Consider the following 17744-nt stretch of genomic DNA (forward strand, 5'->3'; position numbering starts at 1 on the left):
TCTATGGAAGTCGAACCACACCAAGATTTTATTTATAAATATAAAAATCTTGAGTTAAGTTTTACTATTTTCTCAATATCTTTTAATGACTGGTTTGATATTTTGCAAGTACACCATGGAAGTCTTAATCATTAATAACTTAAGAACAGACAAAACACAACCCTTCAAAACAGAAAATAAGTCCTTCACAACATCTGAAAGGTTTCACTTTTAACTGTACATCCGCTGAACAAACAACTTACAGTGTTAAAAATGTTGGACCTCACCAGTGTCACATCTAAATAAGATTTGGCTACACCACACTAAATTACAGGACAGAACATACTTTTATAAAAATGCTTTGAAATTGACAACTGGTGTACAGTCTGCAATTTCCATCTAACAAAAGGTGGGTGCTGTAAAATCCATAATATCAAGAAAAACAATGTAACAATTTGTTATATTTTCTATACTCTCTTGATTTTCTGTCAGAAAACAGATGATTTTCAAAGATGGATTTTTCCCAACCCTGCTCCAACAAAATAAAATAAAAACATCTGTATGAAATATTAATCTACAAAAACGCTTGCCTGATGAAATTAATTGTTCACTTTTGAGCTTTGAGCTGGGCTGATAGCCAATCTAATCCCTCGTAAAGACCATCACCACTCGTAGCGCATGTTGCCTGGATGTACCAATTTCGATTTCTTAGATTGTGTAGATTCAGCTTGTCTGTAATTTCTGCTGCATTCATTGCATTAGGGAGATCCTAAAAGAATAAGAAGGAAAAATTCAAGTTGATCAGTACAAGTGGAGTTTACAATTGATGTTATATTTGGTAAAAGTTGTTCACTGCAATGAAATTTTGTCAGTTGCACATGACCCATAACACTGAACTCAAAGCCCATTTCACATGATATCTCTAAACGATGGTCTTTTGCAACAAAATAGCATCGGTGTAATAAAACCGTAAACTTACGTCGTGTGAAATCAATCCGTGTGATGAAATCGCCAAAGACCCAAGTAATAAACAACAAGGATTGAGAATTCCTCTAAAAATGTCAACCCTGTTTAGAATCGCCGAGACCAGTTGTGTGAAACGACACATGATTACCAAGGTCCAAAGGTCGTGTGATTATTTCCCACATAAAAACTTCTGTTAGGAATTTTATCTTTGCAGGTAAAAACTTTTGATCTAGTTTGAATTGATCAAGTGTTCATGTGGAGCTGCCTTACCTGTTTGTTGGCAAACACCAAAAGGACAGCGTCCTTTAGTTCCTCTTCGTTCAACATTCTGTAGAGCTCTTCTCTTGCTTCACCTATTCTTTCTTTGTCGTTACTGTCAACAACAAATATCAAACCTGCAAATGAAGAGAAGCTTTGTTAAAACAACAACAACAACAACAACAACAACAACAACAACAACATCAACAACAACATCAACAACAACAACAACAACAGAGCATTTATAAAGTGCCTTCGACAAGATCAAAGTGCTATAATATGAGCAAACCAATGGAACTTCACTACATCATACATCTGATATCAATAGTGTTTTAAGAGATTTATTTAAAATTGGCAAAGAGTAACAATTACTAATGGATACTGAAAGGTTTTTCCACATTTGGGGAGCAACATTGGTAAAATTCAGGTTGTGAGCAGAGCAGATGAGAGGTGTTCTGATGGTCGAGTGTTCAGTTTTAGGCATTTGTCAAGCTGATCGCAAGCTTGTGCGTGGATGTGGGACGAGACAGAGAGACAGCAAGGCAACGCACAAGCTGAGCAAAGCCAGCAATCACGGTGAGACAAGACCAGTTGGTAAGCATGAAACACCCATTGAAAATAAAGACAGTTGGCTTTGAAAATTATCTTTCGCTTTAAATTTGTCTGAGGTCTTGGTTTGGATTTCTAACCTTTCTAGTCTCGGTCTTGCTCTCTGGCATGGTGTGGTCTCAACTTCAACACTGGCTTGACTGATCACCACAGGTACAATTATCAAATGATAACACATAAACAAACAGAACAATTAAGTCCAAGAATACTGTACTCGCCTTGTGTGTTTTGGAAGTAGTGCCGCCACAGGGGCCTAATTTTGTCTTGACCACCGACATCCCAAACTGTGAAGCTGATGTTTTTGTACTCCACTGTTTCTACATTGAATCCTGTAGACAAATAAAAAAAAATAAAAAATAAAAATCATAGATAGGCTTATATATACAGTGAACAAAATGTTAGATTCAAAATTAGAAAATGAAAATTAGGACTAGCTGCCTCTTAAAGAGCACACTTAAATAATTCAAGCTCATCTAAAAAATGTTAACAGCAACAGTCTCGCTAGATACTATTCTATCAAGCAAAATAATTCAACATGATTAATAAAATGATAAACATAAACGGCACCCAATGAGGATATTGTAAATTTCTACTTGAGCGTTTCAAGGGCACCAAGGCAATGACCAAGGGGGCATTTAGGCAATCTGATCACCTTTGTGGCCACCGTGAAATATCAGGCCTGAGGTTTACTCACCTATGGTCGGAATGGTTGTAACGATTTCACCAAGCTTGAGTTTGTACAAAATGGTTGTTTTTCCAGCTGCGTCGAGCCCAACCATGAGAATTCGCATCTCCTTCTTCCCGAAAAGGTTCTTGAAAAGACTGGCAAAGTTCCCCATCCTTACAGCCTTGACCTTAGAAACAGGTGGCGAGTGGGTTGGTTGAGTAGGTTGGTTTGGTGGCTGGAGCTTATTTACCAGATTGAATTGATCACTTTGTGAGTTCACAGTCACTTGGGCTACCTCCTTGCTTCTACAAAACACAGCAAATGAGAAATCAAATGTTATCTATTTATTTACAAAAACATGAGTTACATACATGTAGGCCTATTGTAGCACCATCAAGAGCAGTCTAGCCAATTTTGTTAATGTTAATGATGGTTTAAATGTAGTTTCTTCCTATTTTATTGTGACATATCTAAATCGCCAGATTTCATTGCTAACGTATCACCCTACTACCTAGGTAACTAAACTAGTACAACCATAGCTGGCATTATGTTTATTATAAGTTTATACCCTCGCAATATTGCATACACAACATCGCCGTGATTTATTTTGATATCAAATTATATTTATTGAAGTTGAAATCGCCACATTTATTTTTGTTGCATTATTTTGCCATATTTTTTACACAATCATGACAATTATTATTTACAGTGACAAAGGCACCACCGTAACCTAAGCAGCGTCATCTCCCGTCTTACCCGTCTTCATTTGATGATTTAGTGACTTTATTTAAATTATATAGGCCTAAAGGTTTTTAATGGATTTTGGAGAATCAGTGGAGAGCTGAGAGCATGGACGGTCTACTCTATCAATCTATCCCTATGTATTGTGTTAGTTGCGAAAGCGCAACCCTCCCGACGACGAAGAGAGGAGAGTACGTTATCACATTAACTGTAGAACTTGTGTACATGTATACTGTCTGATGATGGAGGAGGAAGCAATTTATTTAAATTTAAATTAAAAATTAATGTTATTGTTAATAAATAATAAGCGCAAAATAATAAGCGCAAAATAATGCAGGTAACTCTAAATAAGTCTAACAATACTGCTGGATGTATTATTACTATTAGCTATGAACAGGAAACTCGTGGGAAATCCAACTCGAGTAAACATTTGAGTTGTCATTGATGGAAATTCATCAATCGCCGGTCGAGTTGTCTCACTGAAGCATTTTGTGCCAAGCAGGCAGTACCTGTGTTCTCTGACAGATCAGCAGGGATGAGTTGGTATTGATTGCGAGACGCCGAGACTCTCGGCCACAGTTCTGACTGAACTCTGAATGAAGTCAGTGCTATCATGGTTCCCATTTGTCCTTGCTCTATGATTTTATACAATTATTGAGTACCAATGTTATCTACAATCTCACAATTCCAGTTCCTTGCCATTACAAGTACTTGCCTCCTTGTTGTGTTCGTATTATTTTCTCTCAAGTTTAGCGATGGTCTTCACATCCTCGTTCTGGACCGGACTGGTTGCTGGTTGTTTTTGACGTGTACAAAAAGGTGTAATAGCGCCACCAATAGTATTACTTTGGTAGCCTTTCGTCAACGCCGTTGTGGATAAAAGGTTGTGTCTGTGCACACGGAGCTCTGGAGAGCTAGCTAGAGAGGGCTATTAATGGGCTGTGTAGCGCTCTGCAGCCGCGATGCGTCCGGAAAGGAAGACTACATGACTTTCCTTTATGGTTTATTATGCAAATAATAAGTTGTTCAATCAGAAGACTGTGAAAGATTAACCAATCACAAAGTCTGCAGCAACAGGTTAATTAAAGTGAGATGACCCCATCGGTTTTAATGGGTTTTATAAACTACGAAATAAAGAAAATCATGACACCAAATTAAATTAAATTTACGCCGCCCGCCTATCATCATGTCCGCCGCCAACAAAGAACACACGGTTTCTTTTTGCGCGACGAGAAACTCACAATGCATCCCCAAAAATACAATAATAAGTAAATGAAAAAAAAACACAAACAACAAAAAACAAAACCACGATTACACCAACAATGGTTAGAAAATAACAAAAACACTCTTTGTACTTTTTTGTTTTAATTATGATCACTTATCATAAGGACACTACAAAATAAATAATAATACGTATAGATTTCGTGTTTTACATTGAGTGTTCCGAAACACCCGTCCACAGTGATTTTCCCTAACGAAAAATGGTTCATGTTTAAAGACAGTGGACACTATTAGATTTCGAGACCTAAAATTTTAATTCTGAGGTCTCGAAATCAAATTCGTGGAAAATTACTTCCTGCTCGAAAACTACGTCACTTCAGAGAGGGAGCCGTTTCTCAGAATGTTTTTATACTATCAACCTCTCCCCATTACTCGTTACCAGATGAGGTTCGCTAATAATTATTATTTTGAGTAATAACCAATAGTGTCCACTGCCTTTAACTAATGGCGATTGGTATTCTCTAAATAAAATACAAACGTAACAAAGAGTTAATTTATACGAAACCTTAGGCCCTATTGGAATATTAATAACACATAATGGCAATTATCGCCAAGCGTATTGATTATTTGTTTTCACTGGCAAGATAACGTGATAATAGTAGGCCTATGGCCTAATTAATGTTGTCATAATTATACCGGTAAGTACATTATTAAGTTGATGCTTAACAAGAACGAGAATTCCACAGTTCCTGTACTCGACGCTCGTGGATTTGCATTTTATTACCAAGAGGGAACTGGATTAGACCCCCAGGCCACAAAATAGTTTTACGAGGACATGATTCATTGCTAAAGTTGCTCGCTTTTACCGAGTTTTACTGGTCCTTGAATAAATATCACTTCAATCATAACTCAAACAAATTTTGTCCTTTTCATGAAAAAGAAAAGTCCAGATTTCACCTGTTATTAATATTATGTGAGAATGCACTCACGCATGCTTTTAACTGTGTATAACAATTACTCAAATTTTACCCAGCCAACTTGTACAGTGAGGGCGTTGGTTCTATAGTCACACTCTCAGTCTGTGTTCTTTGTTCAACCCTAAATCATCAAAATTACTATACAGCAGGGATTCCTGGACCGTATCGCCTGCATCCGCTAATCACTATAGACAGTTGAAATATTACTGAGAATTTTGCTCTCACTTTCTTTGGTTAAAATGTTCGACAATATTTTTTTAAATAGTTTTATACAACAAGCGTCAAAAGTTTTCAAAAGCTTGCATTGCAAATTCGTGACGATTTTGTAAGTAACATCTTTGTTCATCATTGAAAAATAGTGAGACATCTTATTGCAATCTAATGAATCATCATTTATAATACATAGAGTAAAAAAAGACCATAAATTGGCCACGAAGCTGAAACCTATACACTTCACAAATCAGATGGTTGACTTAATAATAAAGAATAGCTAAGGTATCTACACAGTGGTCCCCAATAGGAATTTATTTACAGAGCCTGTAGATCTTACACATCATTTAGGCTACAGAGAGTCTTTCTGATATACTCAAAATATTAATGGCAAGAAAACTTGTACTTGGTAAAAAGCACTGCAGCTGTTGATATTATAAACTAATTTATGAAAGATTCCCCTTCGAAGAAACATGGGTTGGATATTACTGTTCCCCCAAAAACATTTGAATCTGAGGTAGAGTTCATGCATGAACTCTTTCTCAGATTTCTTAGGGTAGACTGAAGATGCCGCTCGCGAGACATGCAGGGCAGTCAGCAGAGATGCGATAGGATAAATTTGACATATTATTATTATGAAAAGAAAGTTTCTTGTTGATGAGTCCTTAACAAGACACAGTATTCTGCTGACACTAACCCCAGGTGAATTTTTGTGCCCGAAAACCAACATTATGTTAACTACCTATCCTCATGAAGACATTGTTTCTATAGAGTATAAAAATACCCGCATGTTAGTAACAGAAACAAATTTTAGCGATTATTTTAGGGATACATTTTGGTGATCACCCAGTCTTACAAATAATGGCAATAAAATCATTTATCAGTAAAATACATTGTGACTCGCTTTTTGCTCGGCTTATTAAATAGAGTCGACATAAATACAGCACACAAGAAAATCACAAATTGCACAAATCATACCAGAATAACCATTATGTACAGGCAAAAGAGTTTACTAAAACTCAAAATACCGAAGCGTGTGCACCATTGTGTCATTATTGATGCCTACAAGACCGTTTGGCATACCTGTACAAAGACAGGGATGTATTGTCTTGAATACACTTTTGTAAATAGTACTTATTTTTAATCAATTTTAATAACTTTAGATAAAACACCTTTTTATCTAAAGCTGTTTCATCCATGGCCTTTGAAGACATAAACTAGATGACACTATACTATTTTGCTTTCAGTGTTTAACTTCCCAATGTTTGTTTGTAACTGTAAGCATAATTATTTCAACGCTCTAAAAGATTCTGGGTCAGAACTGACCAAGGTTCGGGTCCGTGAGGCCTGACCCATATTGTTTTCTTTCCTTGTCGCGTTCGGTTTGTTTTGTTCGTCAGGTGGGTATTTTCTGTCGTTTATTTCAGTATAGGGCAAGTATGGAAAACGGTATTCGCCTCTTTTTTATACAATTGATACAGTGTACCCCTAGGTCTACTGATGCCACCATGTAAACGGCAATGTTATTGCAATTTAATCCAACGCACTATTTCTTTTCTTTTAAGGACTGAGAAAGCCAGTCTAGTCCTTCATACAAACCATCCCCGCTTGTAGCACATGCTGCTTGGATATGCCACGGGCGCCCTCGCAGTTCATGAAGACCCAATTTTTCAGTGATTTCTTGAGCTGACATTGCATTTGGAAGATCCTGAAAAGAAAAGTCAAAGGACATTATTATAAACTTGTTAGTTTCCTTTTAGACCTAAGTTTTGTCTTTTTGACTTTCTCTGCTTTTAAGGCAGTCCACATCTTGGAGGCAATAGAAGAAAGAGCCCTTTTTAGATTTCACAAAACTCTTCCTAACTTAGGATTAATCTTATGACTTAGGAGTCCCAACCCTGCACTGTAGCATGCAAACCTTAAGATTAATCCTAAGACGAGTTACTCGTCCTAACTCGAGATAAGACGAGTCCTAACTCTTTGTAAAAATCGACTGCTGACTCCCATTGTGAACAACATAACATGCTGTAATCTATAGTCAAAGTAGGCCTACCTGTTTGTTGGCAAAGACAAGGACGTGTGCATCTCTGAGTTCATCCTCGTTCAACATCCTCGCCAATTCATCTCGTGCTTCACCAACTCTTTCCCTGTCATTACTATCCACCACAAAAATCAAACCTAGAAGAAGAAACAAGAGTGAGATATAAACATGAGTTTTGTTCTGGTCCTGTGTACGTGAACAAAAAATAAAGGTTTACTTTCTGAAATAATGTTTGTAGATTCGAGAGTGAACAACTTTCGTTTAATTTTGGAAGGAATTTTTTCACTCACCTTGTGTGTTTTGGAAGTAATGCCGCCACAGGGGTCTAATTTTGTCTTGACCACCAACATCCCAAACTGTGAAGCTGATATTTTTATACTCAACTGTTTCTACATTGAATCCTGTACAAAAAGAACAAAAAACAATTAAAAAAAACAAAGAACATCAGGATCATAGGGAACCAAGGGTCAAAGATTGGACTCCACAAATTAAAACCATAATACTTAATTGCACAGCATATGTTGATAACATAAAAAAAAAATCTCTTCTAAGATGATGGTTTGGATTTTCACCCCCCAAAATTAGAAGCTGAATCATTTTTTTGTTTTTTTCTATCAAGAGGGTTGTACCTGAAAAGATAACTTAAACAAACTTATTGGTGTTGGAACACCCCCACCACCCCTCCCGCCAATGTCTTTTAGCAACATCTTCCCTTTGAGAAACCATTTATTTATCGACATGCCCATGAGGAATGGGGTCAAGAACTCTCAGGCACGCCTCAGTGTTGCCTTCAGCAGAGTTCCTATATTACGAGAAACGCCTATCTACCTTAATTCAGATTTTCATTACAAACTTTTCTTATTTACTGAAACCAGCCATTTCTTTTTGGATGTTGAGAGCTACAGTGGATGGTTTGAAGGTAAACCCATAGACGGATTGCACATGACATCATTGACCACCGTCTTTGATGAACCGTGTATGCGTGCAATGATATTTTGGCCGAGAGTTGTGCCCAGTGATAATCATCAAATAATTATGGCGGTCGATGATGCTATAATCCAACTGTAGGAACTGGCCCTGTATACATGTACCAACAATACATGTACATGTACTTACCAATTGTTGGTATGGTGGTAACAATCTCGCCTAGTTTGAGTTTATAGAGAATAGTGGTCTTTCCTGCAGCATCCAGTCCGACCATAAGTATTCTCATTTCTTTCTTACTGAAGAAGTTCTTGAGTACAGCATGGAGTGCCCCCATGATGTTTCTGTACTTCAGTGTTCCTTCTTGTAATTGTGTTAAGTTTTCCTTTCCACAATGTCCAACTGCAAAAGAAAAACAAATTATATTACAGAGACACGTTGTCTTGACTTGTGCGATTTTGGCTTTAGAAAAGCGTTTGTCATGAAATTATACATAATTATACATGTATGGTGTTTTAAAAGTAGAATGATCCACACTTATGCTTTTCCTTGCTTTGTGAAGAAAAAAAACATTCAAGGTGCCATTTTAACAAACCGAAATGTCGATGAATATTTCTGAAAAATGTATGCACGCAAAATGGGTCAACGTTGTTGAAAGTAAATCTTGACATTCTTTCAAAAACACATATATACCTCGAACGTATAATCTAATAAGATACCAATTTGAAAACGGACACGTACCATTCACGCCAGACCCAGAGAAAGGCTAAGTATTTAAGAAACTATTTGGCAGAAGGGGCTTGCTAGAAACACTTTTGAGTATTTTAAGCAATGTCCCATCTTGCACCCAATTTTTTGAAGCAGCACTTTAAAGGAAGAAGAAGAAGAAGTCCCATCTCCACTCGGGAGTTCTTTTTGTAGGCATCATTATTAGTTCATCAATGGCACGTGACCACAATAAGTTTATGATTTGTTTAATTCTCTGCCATTGATGAACTTTGCTGCAGAAACAAGTTCGCTCCCCGGTTGGGCCCCCTACTTTAAATGATAATCTTTCTTTATAATAAACAATCCGTTAAACAATCAAATTATTAAATTAAATGAGAAAAACAAATGAGGACAAAAAGATACAACTGGACACAGAATCTAATAAAAATGATGAACAAACAGAAACCTCTGAATTTGGATTAAACAATGTTGCTACCTTTTTATTTAATCACTTTTCCATACTACATTATGTGAGTTTTTTTTTGCAAAATTGAGTGTAAGGAATACACTTAATTAAGTCAACAAGAAAAACAAACATGGGATATTCTGTGTAGCTTAAATCATTTGTTAATTTCTGTTGTTTTCCTGCATGTTGGTGTTTCACAAATAAAAACGAGCGTTACAATTAAATTATTTTCAAAAGGATTACAAATTATTTATATTCTTTGAGAAACAGGATCAACTTCAGTCAACTTGGAGTGAGGTGTATGGCAAACACCAATGGTCTGAGTGGGTTGGCCTCTACCTTTATAAATTCACACACAATTCACAACTTGGCTGATGGTCGTTTCAAGCCACAGCACTATAATTTGACTAGAGTGCTAACTTACCATGCGTTTTGAAGCTATGGAAACAACAAACGTGTGCTTAAATATGGTTATTTATCGCTCTAGTCAAACAGCTTGTTGGTGCAAACCAAAATGTTTTTGTTGTTGTTACAGATTCATGAAATTGATTCCTGTCATTGTCAACACAATAATAGATAACTGTTGTTATAATACATAACTGATACAATTACATAGGCACATGTATGGATGGATAAAGATGGTTAATGACAAATCAACATAAAGATACAAAATATGTACATGTATGAATATGTGCATGTAACCATGTAAAAACATGTACAGATTCTTGCAGACATGCACACATTAATTTGTGAACAAGTACTACAATGTCACTGTCCACGATAGCAATGCCAAAATCATGCTCAAATTCTGCACTCAAGACAAAAATATTAAAGTATTTCTGAATTGTGCAAATTGTCAAGTTTGATTTCCCTGTTTTATAACTCTGAAGTGCTTTTTACAGAAATGGACCTACATGTACACAAGACAAACAAAAACCGCTCCTTTCCGAAATGAACCATTTTAACAAATTTGTGACAACATACATTGACCCCGACAATTTTAAGGCATTGTAGGTTAAAATGAGAACAGGTGATCTTTACATTCTGGTGTTTGTTTTCTTGTACCTGAGAGGAATGTTACTTTCTGATCTTTGGCTATGTATGACCCTGAACCAGTATCACCACACTGGAGACATCAAGCAGACATTTTACCACCCTCAAAATACTTAAGGAATGCATTAATAAACACTGAAAATGTAGAGATTGTGAGCAGTAACTTCATACCTGTGTATTACAACTTTGATAAGCTTCCACTTAAAAACCGATATCAACTTTTTAAATTGTTATTTTATTTGGAATAAAATGTGTTGTGTACATAGTATGAACCAAAGTGTCAAACTTGTTACCATGTTGCACATAGAAGCTATGTAGCACTGGGGTCGATTTCACAAAGATAGTCCCAACTAAGGACTAGTCCTATGACTCTTTAGAAGTCATTAAAAAGTTAAGGCTAGTCCTCAGTTAGGACGAGTAACTCGTTCTGACTCGAGGGTCGAGATAAGACTAGTCTTAACTCTTTGTGAAATCCACCCCTGGTAACACATTTCTACTCATAGTGTTGTATTCCTTAGCTTTGCTTAAGCTACCAGCAAGAGAACTAATACACGCTAATTGATAGCATATTGAACTAATTTGGAAACTTTTTCTGAGTTTCAAGCAACAGATAAAGCTTTACTGTAAATTCTAATAACAAAACCTCTCTATGGAAGTCGAACCACACCAAGATTATATATTATTAAAAAATGTAAATCCTCGAGTTCAGTTTTATTATTTCCTCAATATTTTGTTTCATAGTTTGCAAGTACACCATGGAAGTCTTGAATAAAATAACTTCAAAACATTAACAGAATGCAAATCTTAAATAAAAAATAATAAGTTCAGAGCTACATCAAGAGGGGTTCACATTTAACAGTGAGGCCGCTAAATAAACATTGAACAGTGTTAATAATTTTGGACACTGTCAAAATACCGGATAATCTATCTTTGGATGTTCGTTACATGTAACATACACCTCACCAGTGTCACATCTAATATAATTGGTTAAACATGTACAGGACAAAACATACATACAAAAAAATGCCTTGAAATTGCTCTGATACAAGGTAGGTGTCGTACAATCCACAAGTATCAAGAATAATAATGTTGCAATTTTATAACATTTATGTTTTACACTTTTGTTTTTCTGAATTCTGGATCTTTCACCATCTCTCCCAACCCAGTCCCAATGAAAAAAACCAACAACGAATATGTAGGAAATACTTATCTACAAGGTGTCTGAACACTCTTGACTAATGGAATTATTTTCACTTCTTGGTTTTAAGCTGGTTTGAAAGCCAATCTAATCCCTCATAGAGACCATCACCACTCGTAGCGCATGTTGCCTGGATGTACCAATTTCGATTTCGCATATTGTGCAGTCCCAGTTTGTCAGTAACTTCTGCTGCGTTCATTGCGTTGGGGAGATCCTAAAAAAATAAGAAGGAAAAAATTTATCAGTACAACTTAAGAATTATACAATTGATATTATCAATGAGTGCAGTATACCGTTTGTAAAATGCAACTGCTTTTAGTCAGTTGCACATGACTCAATACACTGAAACCCAAAGGGCTGTACAATGTATATGGCTATTTCAGTATTAAAAGTTTGACAAACTCGATTGCTCTCAACAAATGAAGGATCTTAATTTTTAGAAACAAATCTGACACAATCGCTAGTGTAGAATCAAGATCGATGCATACATGTGTAAAAAACAATCCCCCTAGACAAACAAACAAACAAACAAAACAAAATTACACCCCAACAACCATACAAACAAACCAGTTTTAGAACAATTGATCCAGTTTGCCTGATTTGATAATTATTTCAAAGGTCTCCATTGCCTTACCTGTTTGTTGGCAAACACCAAAACGACGGCGTCCTTCAATTCTTCCTCATTCAACATTCTTGCGAGCTCTTCTCTCGCTTCACCAAGTCTTTCTCTGTCGTTACTGTCAACAACAAATATCAAACCTGTACAAAAAGAGAGACTTTGTTAAAAGCAACCAACTCAATCTCAGAATATAAGAGTATATAAATGCAACAAAGTCCTCAAGTACAAACATGTTTTCTGTAACTATTAGTTACATGTACAGTACATGTAAGAGCTAATTAAATTTTACCCCAACGTAATTGAAAAAATCTAACTAGTGGTACACAAACTTATACGTAGGGTTGCCTTTTTTGTTTGTATAGTGAATAGTTTACATAGTAGGAAACCCTACTTAAGTACTTTTGATATGTTCAATGAATGTGCAAGTTTTAACGTAGCTCTTGACTTTTGGACACTACATCACAGCAAATACAACATGTTGTTATCCATTGTTTAAATCTCCTAATACCTGCATGAAGTGTCAATATAGTTTCACATTGGCACAATGTCAAAAACTGTAGCAGCGATGCAAATTTAACAATTATTTTAGCCAGCATACAACTCTAATCAAACCAAAAACCAGTGTTGTACAATGTTAGCATGCCTGGAATTCCATCTTTGAAAGAGCAAGTCCATTTTCAATTTGCAAGGGGCACTTCAATTGGAAAATCGAACTTTTGAAGGGGCGCTAAGGCCAAGATGCAACAGAGGCCATGGCCTGTCAGTATCGAGATTGGTCCCAAACTACCGAGACCCCATATGCTGAGGTCACAAAGTGTGTACATGTAGGTCTCGATTTTGAAGACTCAGTCTGGGAGCAAATGTCTTGTGTTGAGACGATAATTTCAGAAAAATTAGCCCAAAACGATTTAAAGCAAAATTTTCGACGTCGTTATGATTACAAATGAACAATTAAGTCCAAGAATACTGTACTCACCTTGTGTGTTTTGGAAGTAATGTCGCCACAGGGGCCTAATTTTGTCTTGACCACCGACATCCCAAACTGTGAAGCTGATATTTTTGTACTCTACTGTTTCTACATTGAATCCTGTAGAAAAAGAACACGGATGAAAGGCTTAGATACAAATGTTAGATTTGAATTTAGTGAATGGAAATTGGGATTAGCTGCATTTTTAACAGCAGACTTCATAGGCCTATATCAAGCTTTTCTGAGCCCTGCTTAATTTTTTGGGGGGTAAAGAAATTAGCTGTTCTTACAACTTTTTAAGACAGAACTTGCAAATAATGGACTTGCAGGAACAATACAAACAAATTCTTAAAATAAAAATAACTAAATGACACAGTTTGTACTCATGCAAGAAAAATGTGCCAAGTGATAATTTTTGATGATAATGAATTATGACATCACATTTCAAAAGCACAGCGAATTGAAACCTTTAACATAATAAACAATAAAATACCACAATAATATGATAAACAAAAACTGCAGGTTTACTCACCAATGGTTGGAATGGTTGTGACGATTTCACCGAGCTTGAGTTTGTACAAAATGGTTGTTTTTCCAGCTGCGTCAAGCCCAACCATGAGAATTCGCATCTCCTTCTTCCCGAAAAGGTTCTTGAAAAGACTGGCAAAGCCCCCCATCCTTACAGCCTTGTCCTTAGAAACAGGTGGCGAGTGGGTTGGTTGAGTAGGTTGGTTTGGTGGCTGGAGCTTATTTACCAGATTGAATTGATCACTTTGTGAGTTCAGAGTCACTTGGGCTATCTCCTAGCTTCTACAAAAAACCAGCAAATAAGAAATCAATAACAAGTGAATAAAAAGGATTTCCTTCCCACTTTATTGTGGATGGAAACATTTTCAGAAATTTGTTTTCATGAGCCATCAATTTTGTGGATGAAATTAACTTTACTGGTCATTGCTTTTACCTGTTTGTGTAGTCAACATTTAATAACTTTAGTAACATGTACCAGGCTCTGTCTATGTTATAATGTGGCTTTTCAGATTGTAAAGCTTTCCTTTAGTATTGAAAACTATTTTTAGCCAAGGAAACACAGGTAAAGCCGTACACTTTTTATGTGCATGTTGGGCAAATTGTTTCCACAACAGCATTTTAAAAGCGTCTGGGTTCTTTTTTGTTGTGAATGATTACACATCAAAATATGTTTTAATTTATAAAAGATGAGTAATAATAAGAAAGAGCAGTATAGCAATTTTTTTAATTAAGAGTTATCTGAATGAAGACTGTGCAAGAATTTAGAGATGATTAGATGAGGAAAGGTGAAGAATGATGAATGGGTCAAGTCAGTACTCTAAGAATAAGGAATGTTGGCACTTTAGCACAACAAATCAGCTTGGTATTGTTAAAACTGTTAAGTTTCAGGTTTTTAGTTTTTTTAGTTGACCTTTACCAAAGAACAGACGATATCTCTACATTCTCGCAAAGTTTCAGTTATTTGTAACTGTGAAGCTAGAGCCCAAGTGGTCCTGTCACATGATAAATTCAATTTTCAGCATTTTGGGGGTTACTCAATGCAATGTGTAAGGTTGAGGCCTGAGGAGGTTCCAGGAGTAGAAGCAAGCACAATCATGCTGACCAACATAACAAAGGGACTCGACATAATTTTCCTAACAGAGGGGGGTGTTCTAAATGCAGAATTTATAACACATACTTTATAGGACTGGACAAGCACACGTGAACTAATGATTTTTTAGGCGTACATGTACAGGTCATTGTACTTCTACACCTATTGTCAATTAACTTGAACCCATGGTACCCACAGCAACTGCCATGCATGATGATCTGTCTTTTTGCTGCAAAACCCCTTAAAAGGGTCAAATACAAGTTTTTACTTTCCTCAAGCATGAAATGGCGGATATTACCGTTTGTTACTAAATTCGGGGTAACAAAATTAAAAATACAATTTTGCCAACAGTTTGAAAATGACAGTTAGAATAGATGCAATGACTCTTCTGCATATATTTTAAATGATTGACGTATGTTAAAAGTCCTTTTAAAGAAAGTGGATTTAAAGTGGGGTGTCGTGGCCAAGCGGTTAAGAGCACAGAATTCAAGCTCTGCTGCTGATTCTGTTCAGCAGTGTGTGGGTTTGAATCTCGGTCGTGACACATGTGTCCCTGAGCAAGACACTATTAATTATTGCTTCTCTCCACCCAGGGGTAAATGGGGACCTGTGAGGGCCGAGATGGTTCTTGTGATTGATTTAGCCGAGTAGCGCATTTGTTGCCACGAGGCTGTATAGAGAATACTCCCCAGAGACCTGAGATGGTTTAATTAAGGAGTGAATTAAGGCCCAGTGACCAAGTGAAAAAGCGCTATATAAACTCAAAATATTATAATATTATATTATTATTAAAATTTGTTGTCGAGAGGGGTCTTGTCGAGTTGTTGAGTTGTCGGTTATTAGTGCGACCCTCGAGTGTGACTGCCGTTCTTTAACTGCCGCCACGACTACCTACAAAAATAGTCGCAACTACCTCATTTTTAAATCTTGGTGAACCAATTGTGGTGCTCATGGCTAAACTTAATTGACTTACAAACAGTTTGCTTAGCCCCCCTTAATACAAAAAAAAAAAGAGTTTGTGGGTGACGAGTTTGCATGCAGTGCCAGTTCCCCCCTCTGCTGATAATCATGTGACAACCATCCCAATTAACGTCTTCTTTCTACTGAACGAAAACATGCAACAACGGGCCGGCCGGTACGATCGGATGGTGACTCTGTTTTTTACCCGCCCGGCATTTAATTATGTGTAATTTCAGTAGATATTTGGGACATGATTGCGGTGGCACTGATGCTAGGAGGAGTAGGATACACAGTGGATTCGGGTCCAAGGTGTCTAGGCCACAATACGCCGACCAAACTGGTCTGCCACAGTAAAATTACACATGTCACTGGCACTGCGGAGTACATGATGGAGTGCGAGTGTGACTACTGCGAGTGATAAGTAATGGAGGAATGGATGACCATGGGATGACACACAGTACACAACAGTAGAACGACAATTTCATTTTATAAAACACTCTTTTAACACATAGATTTGGCACATAAATACTCACCTTAAAAGCATAAATCGTATCTTGTTATGTCGTCCGTATACTGCATAGAAAATGGAGTGACTCTTCTCACAAAAAGCACGAACAGATCAATTTTCTCTGTAAATCACACCAATCCGGAACATCCCACAACATGCATGAAGGCGAGGCCAATAGCACAAAATGGCCGTAGTGCGTGGAGGAAAAATCGTTGCGCGACACGTCATGGTGTGACGTCAGGAAGGTCAACCAATGAGAGCTTCTGATTGTCCATTATTCATACATCCCGATTATGACTGTACATTGGTTTGTTGGTACAGAGTAGTATGGGCCGCCAATTGTCAGACTATTTGGTGCATAGTTACAAACATTTTTGTTATGGTTTGTAATTTAAAAAGGTGTATAAACCATATGAAGTATTCTTAAACTTATTTGTTTGGTGGACATACCAGGAAAGTAGTGTTTTGTGCTTTTTAACTATTGCTTGTAAACCATAAATTTATTAAAATATTTAGATTTTACTTAAAGCCATTGGACCCTTTCGGTACAGGAAAAAAAGAAAAAGTTCACAGATTTACAAATAACTTACAGGGTTTACAGAAGGTAGTGGTGAAATACTTCTCTTGAAATATTATTCCATTAAATGCTTTACTTTTTGAAAAAAACAGTAAAACATTATAAATTTTTGTTAACGAGAATTACGGATTTATTTTAAACACAATGTCAGACACGGCGAAACGCGCGGATACAAGGGTGGGTTTTCCCGTTATTTTCTCCCGACTCCGATGACCGATTAAGCCCAAATTTTCACAGGTTTGTTATTTGATATAGAAGTTGTGATATACAAAGTGTGGGCCTTGGACAATACTGTTGACCGAAAGGGTCCAATGGCTTTAACGCATTTGTCGAGAACTAACTGATTAAATTTCCAAGTAGGCCCTACTGTGAACAACCACTCTAACCATGATTTTATAAAGTTTATTTTAATGTTAATGGTAAACAAACAACTTTTATTTACCAAAATACATTAATTCCTTTGAATATTTTTATTTT

At 36.6% G+C, this 17744-nt stretch overlaps 1 protein-coding gene across 1 annotated transcript; it reads right to left on the reverse strand.

Annotated features, from left to right (window-relative positions):
• Positions 1 to 586: 586 nt before the first annotated feature.
• LOC117300260 lies at positions 587 to 16896 on the reverse strand. Its single transcript, XM_033783991.1, has 15 exons — positions 16716 to 16896; positions 14137 to 14414; positions 13614 to 13724; positions 12653 to 12777; positions 12074 to 12232; positions 10833 to 10893; positions 8786 to 8995; positions 7960 to 8070; positions 7682 to 7806; positions 7228 to 7336; positions 6657 to 6711; positions 2507 to 2784; positions 2031 to 2141; positions 1216 to 1340; positions 587 to 748 (listed from the first exon to the last, which is right to left on the reverse strand). Exons 2-15 carry the CDS (start codon positions 14279 to 14281, stop codon positions 587 to 589), a joined length of 1887 nt encoding a protein of 628 aa, XP_033639882.1. The 5' UTR covers positions 14282 to 14414; positions 16716 to 16896.
• Positions 16897 to 17744: the final 848 nt, after the last annotated feature.

Source organism: Asterias rubens, chromosome 15 (assembly GCF_902459465.1).
Source record: "Asterias rubens chromosome 15, eAstRub1.3, whole genome shotgun sequence".
Lineage (NCBI taxonomy): Eukaryota > Metazoa > Echinodermata > Asteroidea > Forcipulatida > Asteriidae > Asterias > Asterias rubens.

What these genes read in the sequence shown, in the direction of transcription:
- LOC117300260 (XM_033783991.1), bottom strand. Translation starts at nt 14,281, where the DNA reads ATGGGGGGCTTTGCCAGTCTTTTCAAGAACCTTTTCGGGAAGAAGGAG. An exon ending in ACCAGCTTAAAACCAAGAAG is followed by an intron (nt 10,894 to 12,073) that starts TGAAAATAATTC and finishes TGATGTCTCCAG; the next exon opens with TGTGGTGATACTGGTTCAGG. An exon ending in TGGTGTTTGCCAACAAACAG is followed by an intron (nt 749 to 1,215) that starts GTAAGGCAGCTC and finishes TTATTCTTTTAG; the next exon opens with GATCTCCCTAATGCAATGAA.